The following is a 17,037-nucleotide window of genomic DNA, read 5'->3' on the forward strand; positions in this document are numbered from 1 at the left end:
TATTATTATTATTATTATTATTATTATTATTATTATTATTATTATTATTATATCCTGATAAAAAAACACGTTACATCACTTCCTCCACAGAACGTCACTTCTGCTCAGTGTACGTCAAAACATGGCGCTGCTACTAAGGTCAGTATGTTTGTTTTCTCTCGGTGAAGATTTATTGAGGCTTTTTGTCGGTATTAAAATGACCACGAGACATCATAGCAGCAGAGTTTCGTTGCGTCGGAGTAGAATCTGTCCAGCATGTTCGGTTCGTTTCGACAGGGGAGAAATTATCGCGACTTAGAGCTAGCTGGCTAAGGCTAACAACGCTAGCACTTGACCAAAGTGCGAGTTGTAGCTTCTCTAAGCATAAACACAGGTTTTTGTTCGAATATGTTGTTTTTTTCTTAACCGTCGAATGTGACTATTAGTGTCTAGTGTTATTCCGTTAAGCGTTACATCTTTTGTTTATCTCGAAGTGGTTCGTCCTTCAGTGAACCCGCATCGAGGTAATCTCATCTGCCAAGACGGCCGCTGTGATATGATACAAAAACAGAAATAAGAAACAAGGACGTGTGAGAGTCTGTTAATACTTAGAAAGCAAGGATGAATGAATTTTTTTTAAAGGAAACAAGTTGGACAGATGGAGGAAGGAAGAAAATATAATAGGATTGTATGAAAGATTGAAAGGAAGCAGCTAACTTCCACTTTCAGGGTTCAAACAAAGTCAGCTTGCACCGAAACCGACTCACAAACTCTTCCAACCCAAATTTGAAACTTGAAAATTAAGCCTGGCTTTAAACCGTAATTGCAAACTCTAGCCTGGCTTGAAATGTCAACCCTGGCTTGAAACCCTACTGTGAAACGGTCAAGCTGTATAAAATGTTAGTGACTAAGCGAGACACTTCAACACGTCAGTACTTTGAACGCCATTGTCTCGATGACCACCTTTGACCTGTGAGTTACTTCCAAAGTTACTTTCTTAGCTCTGAACAGTCAGAATAGACTGTCATGCAGGTCATTGATGTGTTTAGATAGGTGTCAGGTTTCAAGGCAACTTTTCAGGAATTTGTTTAACTTGCTCTTAGCTGTTGTATCGCATAGCAACATGAAATTGATGGCTACCATTTTGAAATGTAACTCTTGTGTACAGGACGTTGGCCCGTCAGGGCTTGTCCGCCTCCAGGCCGCGGTGCAGCGTCCTCTACGTCAGGCAGTACGTACGCAAATCAGCAAACGCAAGCATGAAGTTCAATATGTTGTATCAATGTCTTCAATGTCTCTTGCGGTTTCAGTGCTGCTCCAATGGGAACCACCGCCAAGGAGGAGATGAACAAGTTTTGGGCCAAAAATACCAGATTGAACCGACCCATGTCACCTCACATCACCATTTACAAGTATGACAATGTGTGCTAGTTATTGAACATGGGACAGGATTTATAACTGATGCAAGGGTCACCAAGTCGGGTTCCGGAGAAGAAAATAATGACTAGTTCTTTAACAAATATATATTTTTCTGAAAAAAATAAATAAAATAAGATTTATGTACCCTTGAAAACTTTTTGAAGACTGCCTTTAAAAGTGCTACTATGTGACTGACAGAGATGACCATTGTGCAGCTTTTAATATTTTTTTTCACCCCCCAGATGGTCGGTCCCCATGATGATGTCCATCACACACAGAGGAACCGGGGTGGGCCTCAGTGGAGGTAACGCATCTTATTAGTTTGATTGTGTCCTCCGCCCACGCTTACACGACTTCTTCGTGACCCCCAAACATTGACACCTGGAGAAATCTCCTCGTGGCTGTCTTGGCTGTCAATCGCTGCAGCGAGTGCACTCAAAATAAAATTCCTCGGCTGTTTGTATTACGCTTGCCGAAGCAAGCTGGCAATGAAAACAGCTTGCCGTCGCGCATGAATAGCGGCTTCAACGCTGATCTCTGCCCGCGTTGGATTCCGTTTGATTTGCATGCTGATGGCTTCTCGAAAAGGTCAGCCAGTTCGTCTGCCAATCGGGGAGACAAATTCACGTGGCGAGTGTGCTCGCCTGTGTGGGCGTCAAAGTGCAAACGCACAGAAAACACTCTTTGATGAAAGCATCGCAAGGCATCCGCTTGCTTTTCTTCGTCGCATTGATTGATTTGTGCGACGCATTTTCCTTTTAAATGGGAAGAAACAGTTAAATTGCAAGAAACCGTCCAAATCTTAGAAACAGGAAGTTAATACTAAAGCGGGCGGGGCTTCACCTTGCCGCAACATTAGCGTCCTTGATGTGATTGATAAGCTTTCGCTTTCCTTCCCGTGTGTCCCCAACACGCCTCTGTACGAACCAAAGGAAAAAAGAAGCCCTTTGAAATATTGACACAAGCAAGCACTGTGTTTTTTCCTCATAGATCTTCTGGCAAAGAAGAAGAATGTCACGGCATGACATGTATTGATTTGCGGCTCATTTTCCTCGTGAATGACTTGTTTATACCGGCCTGGATTGTATGGAGATCAATAACGCGGCTGTCTCTTTGCTCCCGGCCGGCAGCCATTTCCGCCTTCGCCGTGGCCGCTCTGCTCCTGCCCGGCAGTTACGCGCACTACCTGGATCTGGTCCACTCGCTCTCCGTCGGCCCCGTCCTCATCGGCCTGGCCAAGGTGGCCATCGCCTTCCCTGTCTCCTTCCACACCTTCAACGGAATCCGACATTTGGTGAGCAAATACACAGGGGAATTAGATTTGTTTTTTTCATTCTTTGTGACAGCCACTTTTCAAAATGGATCAAATGAATTGATGCCCTTGAATGTTTTACATCCAATGTGCCATCCAGTTTGTTTTCAGAACAATACCAGTAGATGTCACTGATATTGATATTAATTCCTACTACTTTGGATGCACATTTGAAATGATTCCATGTGAATATATCCTTGAAATAGTTACACAAAAATGGTGGCAATATTTCATCGAGTTTTCATTTTTGCATAGCTCAAGAATCTTTCAAGTTATAAGCCTTGTTAGTCTTTTTCCTGTCTTTCTTTTGAATGGCATCTGTGCGCCAAACGGTCAGCCATTGGGGACCTCTGCACTCGAGTTGACTTATTACGTGCACAAACCCGTTGAGAGCGCCAAAGCGCTCTCCTTTGCTTGCCACTCGAGCTCCTTTTGGAGGGCGACGCGCTGCGTATTTGTACAAACACCTTCTTGAATCTCAAGTCCAGGCATTGCAGATTCGCGCCATCCTTTTCCAGGCGCCCGTCTATCTCTCCAACAGAGAGAAAGGCCGGCCGACACTTTGATGAATGGCGCCTGTGCTCTTGTGACTCAGCCAAAGCTCAAGTGTTTTTCTTCAATTATTACTAAAATGCCGCACCGCAATCTTGCGGCGCAGTCGAGCGCTCCAACAAGGAAGAAAAAAGCCTCCTTTTATTCAAGCAAAATGGCCACTATACAATTGTGCACTCGATTTTCAACACACACTTTCATTGCTTTTGTGTGTGTGTGTGTTTTTGTTTCTGCAAGCCCCTTTGTTATTTTTCATACTTATCAAATTTGACATTTTAAGCGCAACGACAGTGGAACCTCCAAGTTCAAGCAAAATCTGCGACATTTATTTACTGTTTTTGAAACCACTTTCCTTCACGGGATACTGAACGGAGAATACAATTTGAAAAGCATGCACGATATTAACAGGACAAAAGGAAACGGGACTCGATGAAATGGCCTTCAAATACTACAGCAAAAAAGATCTCCCCTTTGCCAAGTAAGGAAATGGCAGTCATTTTAAAAGAAAAAAAAAAGCTTCAGTTTAATAGGCAACAATTCAACGTTATGAAAAGAGCCGTCAAGTGTCACAACTGATGTTTGCAGCTGCCTCGGGTCAAACGTTTCCAACGCGCATCAAAATCAAAACAGACGACATGCCTCCCTTCCAGCCTTTCTTCTCTTGTCACCTTCTTCTTCTCTTTACGTGCACTGTATGGTGATGTCGAGGACAAAAAAAAGCCCATCATTTTCAAACGCACATAAGTATTTGACTTTCCCGGAAACATCGGTTGGACTTTGGAGGTTCTACTCCGTACGCCGTTGTGGTCTTTTCCATGCTCAGCTATTTCTCTGTCTTTATTTTTTCACCCCTCTTTCTCTTCCCTCTATCACCCCAAACTGTAAGTGGTGGGATCTGGGCAAAGGCTTCAAAATTCCCCAAGTGTACCGCAGCGGCTACACCGTCATCGGCCTGTCCGTCATCACCGCCATCTGCGCCGCCACGCTCCTCTGAGCTCACGCCGCCAAGGCTGAGTGCAAAGTGTTTTTGTATGTTCTGAACAAAAAAAATCCAAAACAATAAAGAGTTCTGCATGTGTATGATGTATGTATGGCCCAGACAATGTCTTGTCACTTTTTTACGGCGCAAAACGGATCTTCCCGACTTCTTTCCGTGTGAATATCTCAAGTCTGTTTTTCAGCCTCTATTAGATTTTTGACACTTTGGGTTCTTTCAGTTCATGTTGGCAACGTAGCAAACGTTCAACCTTTCCCGCCAAATTTCCAACTTTCTTACTTTGATACATTGTCCATTTCCGATCTTTCTCCAAAAAAATCAAATCAGAGCTTCTGCTTGGACTTCTCAAAAATGAATGAAGACTGCAAATGCAAGCAAAATGTTGCTGCGGCTTTTGTGATCCCCTCAAAGGTGTTGAAGCAAGTCTTTCCTAAAAGCTGCTCATAGCCTCACTTAACTTTTCAAACGTTTCCTCTTACGTAAGGTGTCCTTTTTTTGCTCTCTGAAGTTAGCGGCGCTAATTACATTTCTTAATCGCTTGCTACTTGTCATGTGCCAGACAGCCATTTATATTTTAGCTTGTGCAGAATGCAGTTTCTGATGTACCATATGAGGTGTTTTCTTTTTATAAAGGAAAGTGAAGCCGTGAGTGTGTGTGTGAACAGGCTGCTTGCTTTTCCGCCCGTGTGTGCCCGCGAGCGGGGTTGCACCTCCCAACGGGGGACTCGAATAAGTGAGCCGCTGCTCTTTGCTTTGCGACTGAGGAGCAGGTGTCGTGGCTGCTCTGCTCTGGCCGGGCTCCAACACGGGTGCCGTTGGGAATTTTAAGAAAACAACATGCAAGTGGCGCTTCGATCTTCCATGGGGAGGATGCTCGTTTGCACAAACATCATTTAAGTGGTCTGCGAGAGACGCAGTCATTTTTGAGAATAAACCACGTTAGCGGTTTTGGGGGATGTCTCTTTTGTAATGCTAGTCCTGGAACCTTTCTGACTGATATTCAGTTGATGCGAACTTTGAAAGTACTTGCTCAGCTTCATGATGTGAGACAGGCTTAGGATACAAACAGCGATGTTAGACAACCCTGAAGACTCGGCGTGAAGACCCCCGACCGGGCTAGTGAGACTTATTTGATGTTGACGATTTTTTTTCCTTAAGTATCGGTGGCTGGTAGAGTCATCCTTCATGAGTCCCCACTTGTTTGAAATACGTTCCTCCTGCCTAAAAAAAACATCACAGCATATTGATGGCGTGCTCAGGTTTGCGAGTGGAACCGTGCTCATTATGGGCAAACAGCTCCATTCGAGTCTCGTCAGAACACACGGGAAACGTCTCCAAAAATGGAGCTCTTTGCGCGTGTGAGCGTTTTTGAACCATGAGCACTTTTTTTTTTTTTTTGTCTTCCCCCTCGCTCAACCGCAGATGAGCTAGTTATCCCGGGAGTGTTGTTTTTTTTCCGCCGGCTCCACTTTCCAATCTCGTGTCAGTTTAGATGTGTCAAGAAATGCATACCCGCAGCGCGCGGACAGCTGTGGAGCCAGTTAGCTTTCGCCAAATTGCTTTATCTGTACGTTAGCGGCTCGCCTGTCGGCTTGCGTTTTGGACTTGGGAGCTTGAAAAAAAAATTTGCACAGAATACACAATTAATACGCAATGACTACACAGTGACTGCATAATTACCACGTGTTTTTGATTGTGTTACTTGAGCCCGCAGCAAGTGGCCCTCCTTAACTGCTGCCCTGATTGTTGCCAAGACAACGTGATGAAAGCGCACTGTTGAGTTTTGGCCCGGTGCTTGCTTGTTTTAATCTTGCCTTGCAGGGACATGAAACACAAGGCAAACGAGATTTCAGATTGATTTTCTTTGTTTTTTTTTGTGTGCGTGTGTGGCTACGTTGTATTCCCCTGCAACACGATGCTGCTAAGCTCAAGTTTGTGACAAAAGCATGGAATTGTATTTGTTTCTTTTTGTGTGATCTTCTTAAACGCAACTGTACAGCAATGCTACTCACATACAAAACTTAATTTTTTTTAGTAAGGCAGGACTGGCCACAAAAATGTTTTAATTCAAAAGAACAACAAAAGTACAATCAATTTATAATTAATGCTGTAGAAAATCGATAGCATTTTTATTTTACAATGCATGTATTTTTTTATATGTATTTTTAGTATACTAGTGTTATTATGAAATAAAATGTTAATATTACATAGTTATTACATTATTTTTATTTTCAAATGAGAATTTTTTACTTTTTATTTAATTTGTATTTGTTTTTTTAAGATAAATTTAATAGTTTAATGCAAATGTTGGCTATTTCTTATTTATTTTCCGTTTTGGGGTGTTCTTTTCTGTGTTACCAGAATTACTTCCCAGTGATTTAAAAAAAAAAAAAAATTGTCATTTTTATTTTAAACCATATTTGAGCTTGTTTCTATTTGATTCAGTTGCACTTATTGAATGCGCCTCTTCAGCACCCCCTGTTGGTTGCCGGTGGCGTCGCCCTGACTCCAGCTTGCGGTCCTGATGCTGAGAGATGCGGGAGGAGGAGGAGGAAAAGGGGCGGAGGGGGCTGCAGAGTGGGTGGAGTATAAACCCTCCGTTTTCGCTGCTTGTTCTGCCAGAGTCTCTGTGGCGCAATGGAATAGCGCGCTGGACTTCTAATCCAGAGGCTCCGGGTTCGAGTCCCGGCAGAGATGAGTGCGATTGTGGCATTTTTGCCAATGTGACAAAGGTCGTCTGGCGTTCTATTTATAGCTTTAGGTGGTGGGAGCTTTTGAATGAGGTGCCTGCTTGTCGGTTCAACATTGGCGCTGAATAATGATTTTTCTCAGCAAAGGTTATGCTCGTTTTAATATGCAAGTTCACATCTTATAAAAAGCAAGCTTTGTGTGTGTGTGTTTGCAAAGCAGTCAATGTGCCAACTCAATGACACAGCTCACCTTCCCAATCCCCGTTTCAACTTAAAGGCTGTCTTGCTAGTCAACCTCGACGCCTCAATGTGCTCCACTTTTACAGGTCGTGATATTAAATTGTTTGTTGATATTTATTATTCATCATATTTGACCCTTTATTTACTATCGTGCAGTGGATCAACACGATGATAGTGTAAATCCATGTATCGTTGCCATTATATTTGCACAATAATTGTAATAACAATAGCTCTGTTTTTAAGGCCCCCAAATCCCTGAATATGCAAGGATGTAGCTGAAATTACAGTTCTAATCTTCACATTTATATAGCATACATTGAATCTTTCATATTGCATTTTTGATGTGATGTGTAAAATATTTACTTTTTGAAATGATTTGTTATTGTATTTGGGCAATATTTTCTAAAAAGAAATATTTTTAAGTTGTTGACATTTTTGGGAGTGGACCCGAAGCCTTGACCAAATGTGACACATATTTTTAATATCATGATAGTTGGGTATGAGTCAAACAACTGCGTGGTTGAAGATCTATTTTTTTTGTTTAGTGCTGGAGGCTTTTGTTATCCATGTTTAACCCCGTCGTGCCACACAAGCACACGCACACACGCATACGCACACACGCATGAACACTTAATTCGCCACTAAAACTAATCCTTAATCCTCTCTGGCTAGTTGAACAAGGCAGCACTCCAGCCGCCCACACTCCATCCTCATTCCCAAATGGGACGGCCAACATGCAAATTCAGCAATAAGTGCATGCAAACGCACCACACAACACTCACACACACACATGCTCACATATGGACATATTCAGTAAACAATTTGAGTGGTTGCGGCGACAAGGATTATTTATTTTATTCGGACAATTTAATTGGATGATTTCTGCCAAAGTCCAAATATTGTTTTATGACTTATCTTTAATTTTAATTCTTATCTATGTTATACATTTTAAGGGATTTTTTAAAATGAGTTGTCGATCAACTAACTAACTGTCACACCTCTATTATGTTTTTCTCCTCCAGCCATCGCTGCTGACTACTATTGCTGCTTTTTTGTCTACCTCGACCATTCCACTCCACAATAGTGTGACGTTTTATTCTCTCGCACTCTTTCATGCGCACACAGACACGCACACACAGACGGACACGGACACACAGCCATCCTTCCTTTTTCTTGCTTTGGCTCGGGCCCCTTCCTGCTCTGTTCTGTCATTGTGGGCCAAATGCTATTAAAATCCCCTCCCTCCCTCCCTCTCTCTCGCTCCCTCTCTCTCCCTCCCTCCCTCCCTCCCTCCCTCTCGCTCGTCCCTCCCTCCCTCTCGATTGATCCAGCCCAGACTGTGTTTTGCTGCAGTGAGCAGCATCCGTGTGCGGAGAAGCGCGTAAAAACGGGCTCGCAAAGACAACATACAACGAGGAGGAGGTAAAAAAGAGTGGAGTAGGAGAAGGCGCAAAAAAAGGGAGAGCGCATCACGCACCTGGGAAAAACGCCAACAGCAGAGCTAAGTGGAGACACTGGGAGGCGGACCGTAACGGTGCGTGTACACACTTGGTCGCATTCTCCCAATTTTTCTTCTTATTTGCGGGCGCGTAGTGGAGACATCTGTCATGCGTCTGCAGGAATGTGCGTGCATTGGTGCGTGCGCGCTCACTCGCCCGTGCACAGTGAAGCACGCTCTCCTTCCGTGTGCGCGCTGATCTGTTATGCGAGCTCATCATCATAATCCTTTTGTTTTGTTTTGATGGTTGTTGTTCTATTTGGACTTTGCAAAAGGCTCTTCACAGTCTAAAAAAGTGCCTCCGTCTTTATCATCGTGCGTTGTTGTGGTCGGCCATTATTATGACGTGATAAGAAAAAAGTGTGTTGCAATAATCGAAAACCATGCCTTCCACCCCCCCCCCCCTCTCTTCCCGCTATCCCCGCCCTAACCATCCGCCCGTCCCGCAGGCGCTCTGACGTGCGCGCGCGGCTATTTTCAGACGTGCGCGTGTGCAGCGTGTTATATTGTCTGAGACAGCAGGTGCACCTGAGCACCGCTTTGTTAATTCCCCTTAAAAGCAAGAGTTCTCCAGCTTCACTTTACAGCGCTTGTAAACACCGACGGCGCCTTTCCCGCCGCTGCATAGCCGCCGTCACAGCCGCTGTCACTCATTGATGCTTTTTATTCAGATCTGCTCCGTTGTTGATGCACAACGAGCGAACAACACTTTTGCACCGCTGGGCAGAGGCAACCTACCATTTTTGCCACGTGCTTTGCAATTGATGTTTTTGTTTTCCGTCGCTCGATAGACATTTTAGCTGGCTGGGGTGTGACCCCCCCCCCCCCCCCCCCCCATACCACCCCACCCCACCCGCCTCTCAAAGTTAGTTGGGCAAGGCTCCGGCGCTGCTGCCAGCCGAATGCCAAGCGGCGTGGAAGATGGATGCATGGCTACTGACACGGGACGCAGCGCGACTTGCGAGGCATTATTGATGCTTCTCCGCTGCCCTGTTTGCTGTTCCGAGATACTTTTGCAGCTGTGTAATGGATGCTAGATAGCGCTGCGCGACAGAGTGCTTGTAAACTTCCCAAATGCCTGAATAACCTTTCTGCACACTTAGTTTTCTTGGCGTTGTGTTTAACGCTCAGGTGGAGGCTTGACCATATTTGGAAATGGTTGCTTAGTGGCCTACCAGGAAGTAGCCTGGGGGCTTCTCTGCTGGTTAGTCTGAAGCTATGTTCATACTGCAGGTCAATTCCACTTTTTGTCTTTGTCCAGTGTGTGGCATGCATCACAGCTGCATTGTGAACGTTGACTTTTGTTAAGTTCTTTGAAATCAATCAGCCAACCCTTGTATTGTTTTTCACCTTCAAATGCTACTAGCAGCTATTAGCTTATTAGCTGCTAGTGATCTAAAATACTCAAATCTACAAGCATCTTTAAAACTTTCAATTGTCCACAGCACAGCTTGCAATTGATGCCTTTCCAATCCAGCGCTCAATATTTGTGGCAATCGACACTTTCCCACTGCTTGGCTCGCTCCTTTGCCATCTTTCACCGCGTGTTTGGCCATTGGCACTTTGACTCTGCACGACAGACGCTTTTTCCACCGCACGCACGGCTCGCTACTCGGAGCCCTTTCCGCCGCTTGGCGCGCCACAGACGGCACTTCCCATCGCACGCTTTGCTATTGAGTGCGTCGAGGCTCGCTATTGATGCTTTCCGTTGCAGAGATGGCCATTAAAACGCCGGGCTCTGTTATGACATTAGCAGAAAAATACTCACAACCAAGTTGTATCAAACAAATGTAAACATAACAAAGGGAAGGACGTGTAGTTGGCGTTTTCCTATGACCCAGACTGAGCCTTTTTAAATCCAGGTAACGCGTTGCCACCATCTCGTCAGTCCACTGCAGGTCCTTCACGTTCCTGGGCCTTTTTCATTCCAGAGGTGGTGCGAGTCGCATTAAACACGCATGCTAAAGTTAGCGTAGCCGGTGGCCAGGCCTTGTCTCCAGCCATAAATCTTGCGTCGCCGTTTTATTTCGAACACCCTTCTCTTTTTGAGGCAGTCAACTAATTGCGCTTTTGGGCCAACGATGTTTGGTCTCATTCAGTCTCACCCCCCACCCCCAGCCCTCCCTCATCATTCCTCTCCCGCTCATTACCGTCTTCATTCCCGACTCCCCCTTTAGCTCTCCCTCCCTCAGCGGCGTGTTATGACACACGAGCCGATCGATGCGCGGGCGAGGTCGTTTCTTCACGGCGGGAGACGGCGTAGAGCAATAACAAACCAATAACCACCCTGACCTTTTCCTGCAGGTAACCTCCATCAGGACCCCGCCCCTCGCTTCCTCCTTGGAACTCCCCCACGCCCCGCCAATTGGGATTCAACAAGCAGGATATCGGCGCCACCAAGCATGGCTTTCCCATCAACTCTGTTATGGATTGTCAGCGTAATGACGCTACTCTCGACGGTTTGCAGCAACGTCGTCTTTGGTGAGTACACGCTGAACTCCCACCCCCTCCCTGGGGCGGGGGCTCTTCCCTCCGCATCCCGCTTCATCTCTTGTTCTGCCTGTTATCTGTTGAGGCTTTTTGCGGCTTTCCCGTATTAAAACAAGGGGAGCGCTGAAGTGGAACTAACCACATGGGACACCCCCACTTGAGCCCACTTGCGTGTCCATGGAAACACACACAGAGAACTTTGGCCTCTTTTCACCACGAGGTTGTCTCGTTCACTTCGGGATCATTGTTGACGTTTGATGCGGTGCCCACAATCTCCCGTGTCTCTTCATTTTATCATCAAAACCTGATCTGCACTTACTGTGCCCTGGCAAAGTAGAAATCGGGTTTATGGGTCAGTTCGGCATGCGAGCCGTCCATAATCTGCAAACGTGTACCACGGCTACATGAACTCGAGCGCCATATGGATTGGTTGTTCGGTTGACAGAGATTTCTTCAGTTAAAATATACTTTCATGAAACAAGGAAAACAAAAGTAACATGAAAAATCATTCCCACGACCTTCAGGCGTTCGGGTGCCTTCTGTTTGTGACGGAGCCCTAAAGTGGATCACTTTTGTGGTGGAAGTGGTCGCGCAAGTCTTCGTGTTGTTTATTCGGGAAAGCTAAAGGGGAACGAACATATTTTGCAGCTCACGTCTCAACATTTTATGCAAAAAAATAAGCAAAGCGCCGGGCCCATTGTCACCCAACCTGGCGGAGCGGTAGAGCGCGCCAAAGAAGAAAGCCCGGGGTGTCGGATCCCGTTTAATAGTCAACGTGTGCCGGCGGAGGTCCCGTATGCGCTCCGTTGGCCACGGGAAGAAAAACACCCAGTACACACTGCGGCGCTTTATCAAACATGCTGTCGTGCTCCACCTTTGATTGAGCAATTGTGCTTCTAGACACAGATGACAATTTAGCTCCTTTCACATGGGAGTGTTAGCAAACGTGCAGCCGCAACACAAGGCTTGTGCCTTTCAGACATTACGGAGGGGAAAGTAAGTTTGCAGGACTTGTTACCGGTTTGCCGTGTTGTGTGCAAATTGACGCGTCAGAGGCGGGATAGGATGGATGACAGAGAGAAGAGCGAAAGTTGACACTCCATTTACTTCTTCTCTCGCCTTGTTGTGTTGGAAGCGTTTGTCACTGCTGATTCATAGCTGTCAAATTTGAGGATATGCTGGGAAAAAAACAAGACGTGCTCATGTGCCACAGTCTCCCCTTGGCTGTTGCTACCTGCTTTCTTGCTCTGTGTGTGTGTACAGTAATAATAGCGTGTTTGCACTCCAAACACAGCGCAGGGGCGGACGGACGGGCGTGGGCGTGGCTTAGGATATCCATCCAGCAGTGGAGCCAGAATGTTGCGTCTACTTGCGTAATCAGTAATTAGTAATCATCAGTAACGGTAATCAGTAATATGCTTTCCGACGCTGACTTGGACTTGAGAGTGGACTTTCCACATTTGCGTGGACGTTACTTGTGCGCCCACACTTCCACCGCAACAGCTGGCTCCTCCACTTGATGAATTCTAAATCCATTTTGCATGCGCTAGCAGCGTGGGAACACTGAGCAAAGGATGGATGCCGTGCACTCTCCTTTACTTTGTTGTCCACCATCTTGGACGGATGTGCATGTGCCCGCCGGGCGCTGCAACCCATCCTCGCTGAGGTCGGGCTTGGGGTCTGTTTTGTGTGATCTGGTCTGCCCAGTTGAGTTATGATCCAAAGTCATTTCCAGCATTAGGACACGGTCCTATCAACTTCAACAAAAGCACACGTTGGAGTGTAAGGTGTCCGTTGGAATGTTGGAAATCCGTCTTTTCGATTCAGGCTCTCTCTTTGAAAAACTTTACCCCAACCATAAGCTTGAAACTAACCCATCACCCTGAGCTCCTTACTCATTTTTTTCCCCTTGGTACGGCTCCCCTCACCGTTACCTCGTATTTACCTTGCTGTCACACCGCTCATATTTGTCTGACTTTGTATTTAAGTCACTTTTTGTCGGTAAATGTGCCATCTCACCGGAGACACACGCTAATATTACTTACACTAGATCAAATAGGATGACGCGGCTCCCGGGAAATGAGAACATCCGCCCCCGTTCACACCGCAGGCAGGCATTCATCAGACTTAAACTGGCTTCTTTTCTTCATCACCTTAAGTAAGGGAATTTGTCGTAGCGCCGCAATAAATAGTCACAATGAATCGTCCGCCCCGGTCTCACTCGCCAGCGAGTTGGCAAACGAGACACCGTTGGCTTTTGCCTGGAAGCTTTCCGCGAGGCACACGGGACGCACGCCAACATTTCGACAGACGAGCCATCCAAAGGAGAAACATGGCGGCTAGCGAGAGGTCACGCAATGGTTAGAGCGCCAGAATGACCTCTTTGGCTGCAGAAACATTACAATTGAAGGAGGAATGTTACTCATCCGCCAACCGGAGCAGCTGAGACTGAGGCTTCCTGACGTTAAACTGGACTTCTGGCGTAGGATGGCTACAGTTTTTCAAGTTGCGTATCGTACTCAGCGGGGCTTGCCGATGAATCGACAGCATCCGCGTCAAGTGTTCAAAGTTGACTTATTGCTAATCACATTTTTGGCATCTCATCTTCCAAGCAGTCAATCTACGGAGCACTTTCAGCTCTTGTTGTTGCTGGCCAAAGATGGCCAGCCAGACGGCGCTAGTTGCTTGCATAGCGGTTAGCGGCGCCTCGCTATCTTCATCTAATCCGATCACAGCTCGCCCTGAAAGATTCATTCCGGTGTGGCTAGCCAAGCAACAAGGGCAGCGACGCAGTTATGCTGCATCTTTGTCGCCAAATTTAATCATTCCTGGAGAGCGACGAGAACTTTATTCATATCACCTCACAGAGCATCATTTGATGGCATTGTCACGATGCCCTCTGCTATAACGACGACCATTACGTAAGAGCTTGAGTTAAGGATTAAGGTTTTGGTGTCGCTTTAGGCTTAGGGGTAAGATTCCAAGCCGTTTGCCCTTCCTTCACTTACGGTTCAGGTTACAAAACAGAGTGTGGAGACGGCGGCGTGAGTTACTAAAAGCATGGTGTAAGGTGAAATCCGGCTTTTGTATTCTTCTAAATCTGTAGAATCTCATTAGCGGAAACATAAATTGTTGGGCTTTTGTGGGATCTTAACAGCTTAAAGGAGGTAGTCTCGTCAGGATCCCCAACCGCTTTTGGATCCAAGGGAGCAAAATGTCAATATGGAGCCGCTCGCTCGTTACTTTCACAGGGTGACGAATGGTAAAAAGCCGTGGCTGAGCTTGTTGTTGGTTGCTAGCCATGGTGCTGCTGAATCAGTCTTCAGTCACTCAGAGAGGGGGAAGGCGTGGTGGCTACTCAGAGAGGGGGAAGGCGTGGTGGCTAGCGGGAGGGCATCATAATCATAATGGAGTCTCCACGCTAAAAGGGTCCTGAGGCACAAAGATCTACTTTGCATCAATTATTCAATCTTATGTATAACAGAGATAAAGAATGCAGAGCTCAGCAAAATCAATGGATGACCACATGAGACATCAGAGGACACAATCCATCCATTTTCCATCCACCCATCCATCTTTCTGTTTTGAGATGAGAGATCATCCATCGGTCATCAGTCTTTACATCCATCCAAGCTTCCATCCATCTGTAGCCATCCATTCCCATCTTTCCGTCCTTGGTGCTCTAGCGCCACCAGCCGCTTTGACCCGCTCTTGCTCTCGTCATTTACGCTTGGGCCTCTCTTTGAGAGCGGCTCTTATTAATAGCCGCATGTCATATGTGAAGCTATTTTTAATATGCGTGTTTTGTTGGTGAAGATCTGCAGAGATAAAAGCAGAACTTGAGCGTGAAACTCGCTCGTACCGGCTGCGGTGAAAAAAAACCCCAACAGTCTTTGTGGGGTTTTTAATCAATCAGCCGCCACATTTATTAAGGGGTGCTGCGAATGGGAGTACTAATTGCTTTTCTGCCAGATGCCTACCCTTGGCAAGCTAGCCAAGACACAATCCAGCAAATAGCCCGAGCCTGAGTCGGCACATCCAAATGTAAACCAATCTCAGGCTGTCACCGTGGTTTTGGCGTGCGATTCCCTCGCTGAGGCGCATCTCGGCTAGTTAATGAGTCAGCGCTTATCAGCCGGCCTTGTTAACAGGCGCAGGGCCTGGCTTCCGAGCCGCCTCTTTTTGCTTTTGGGCGCTACGGCTAATGCACCGCCATTAGCTCTGCCGTCGTTTTCTTGGCAGGCTTTGGGAGGATTCAGTGGTAAACAAACAGGAAATGGGCATCCAGCCACCGAGACAGAGGCGGCCCTGTCGCGGGGAGGTGAACCCGAGACGCTAAATCTTCCTGCCAAGCGACCCTTAATCTTTATCGTGGGCCTCAAATTGATAAATAAATGGAAACCGCCCATCAACGCTAAGCAACATCCGATTTTCCGGACCTCATGCAGCTATCCCCTGAGTCTGTCCCTTGACACATCTATCCAGAACCCCAATCATCCATCCGTGGATCCATTGTCTCGACAACCTTACCGTCCGTCGGTCCACCCATCCGCTATCCATTCATCCATCCATTCACTCGTCCATCCTACCATCTCTTGGCCATACAGCCGTCTTTCAATCAGCTGAGCCATCGGTCCGACCTTACGCACTTCCATCCATCCGGCCGACCATCCATCTCCCCAGCCGCCACTCATCTGTCCATCCTGTCCTTCTGCCCATCTTTACATCCATCCACTCATCTGTCCATCTGCCCATCAGTCCATTCCTCCATCCACCTGTCTGTCCATCTGTTCCTCCACCTATGCATCCATCCATCTGTTCATTTGCCCATTCAGCTGCATCAGTCTGTTCGTCCACCTACACATTCATCCGTCCGTCCATCCACCTGTCCGCTCACTATCCAGATGGCCGGCTTTGCCTGCGGACTCTTCTGAGCCTCGCGGTGGCACCTCGGTAATTGGGTCACCGCGGCGGAATCGGGGCACAGCCGGCCAACGGCGCGCCTAATCCGCGTGGCCTTCCAAGAGCTCCTTTTCCCTCGGTACGGCTGCACATCCAGCTGCGGAATTCGTGGCGCAATTAGTGCGTCCCCTTCGAGGAAGCTCGGGAGCTGACACATTGGCCGCTGCACAAACGCCGTAATAAGCACCGACATGGAATAGATGGGACTCGTGGAATCGTTACGCCGTCGGGAAGAACTATACTTGGATTCTACTCGGCCCATTGCTGCCCGATGGGGCTCATTATCATGACTCTGTTTGAACCCCTCACACATCGCCGTCCGTCAGTTTCCCAGCTCGCCGTTTTGTGCGTATGAGGTAGCAATATTGAACGTGGCGCTGAAGATGAGCCGTGGATTTGTCTTGTTCGGACATAGGCTTGTGTGCGAGGGAGATAGCGGGAAATTTAGCAGATCAAACTTGACACCCACGCCCCTTTGTGTCGAAAGCAATTAGACGATTTCACACTGGCTTTGCCTCAATTGACTTATCAGGGGCGTAACGGTACAGATTTGTTCACTTGTCCCTTTCAGGAAAAATTTGCCAAAGTCAGCCTTTGCGCAGCTGCTGGATCTCAGCGCTTTGTGTTTTAGGAAGAAACTACATTCAATGTGTTACAGTGGCGCGCAGTGGTTAGCCTCACAGTTTAGAGGGTGCGGGTTTGACTTTGCCAATTGTTAAAGCTACCTGCCGCTGAAAAGGAAGAGGTGACATTTGCAGGATGATGCTGGCCAAGTCCAATTTTCCTCTTCTATTCGCAGATCATTTTTCTTGACTAAGTGTAGCAACAGCTGCGAGGAGCTTGGACCTTGCCAATTTCTCATATCGTGCTATTGATTGTAGCGCCCCCTGCTGCCCCA

General features: G+C 46.8%; 2 protein-coding genes and 1 non-coding gene across 4 annotated transcripts in view; all 3 read left to right on the plus strand.

Moving 5' to 3' along the window:
- Positions 1-82: 82 nt before the first annotated feature.
- Positions 83-4,365, plus strand: sdhc (succinate dehydrogenase complex, subunit C, integral membrane protein). Its single transcript, XM_061295906.1, has 6 exons — positions 83-138; positions 1,148-1,210; positions 1,290-1,391; positions 1,641-1,702; positions 2,529-2,692; positions 4,149-4,365. Exons 1-6 carry the CDS (start codon positions 122-124, stop codon positions 4,254-4,256), a joined length of 516 nt encoding a protein of 171 aa, XP_061151890.1. The 5' UTR covers positions 83-121; the 3' UTR covers positions 4,257-4,365.
- Positions 4,366-6,882: 2,517 nt separating this feature from the next.
- On the plus strand, positions 6,883-6,956 carry trnar-ucu (transfer RNA arginine (anticodon UCU)). The gene has a single exon. It is a non-coding gene; the product is annotated as a tRNA-Arg (tRNA).
- A 1,549-nt stretch (positions 6,957-8,505) lies between these two features.
- Positions 8,506-17,037, plus strand: part of cadm3 (cell adhesion molecule 3) — a 46,904-nt gene continuing 38,372 nt past the window's right edge. For both annotated transcript variants that reach the window (XR_009717664.1, XM_061295693.1), the window contains exons 1-2: positions 8,506-8,723; positions 10,992-11,168. Coding sequence is in view for 1 of the 2 variants with exons in the window: in XM_061295693.1 (XP_061151677.1) it covers positions 11,090-11,168 (79 nt within the window). In the remaining variant the exon portion in view is untranslated. The remainder of the gene's footprint in view (positions 8,724-10,991; positions 11,169-17,037) is intronic.

Source organism: Syngnathus typhle, linkage group LG13 (assembly GCF_033458585.1).
Source record: "Syngnathus typhle isolate RoL2023-S1 ecotype Sweden linkage group LG13, RoL_Styp_1.0, whole genome shotgun sequence".
NCBI lineage: Eukaryota > Metazoa > Chordata > Actinopteri > Syngnathiformes > Syngnathidae > Syngnathus > Syngnathus typhle.

Coding starts and splice junctions, on each gene's coding strand:
- sdhc (XM_061295906.1), top strand. Junction 1,392..1,640: donor CCTCACATCACCATTTACAA/GTATGACAATGT, acceptor TTCACCCCCCAG/ATGGTCGGTCCCCATGATGA. Junction 2,693..4,148: donor TCAACGGAATCCGACATTTG/GTGAGCAAATAC, acceptor CCAAACTGTAAG/TGGTGGGATCTGGGCAAAGG.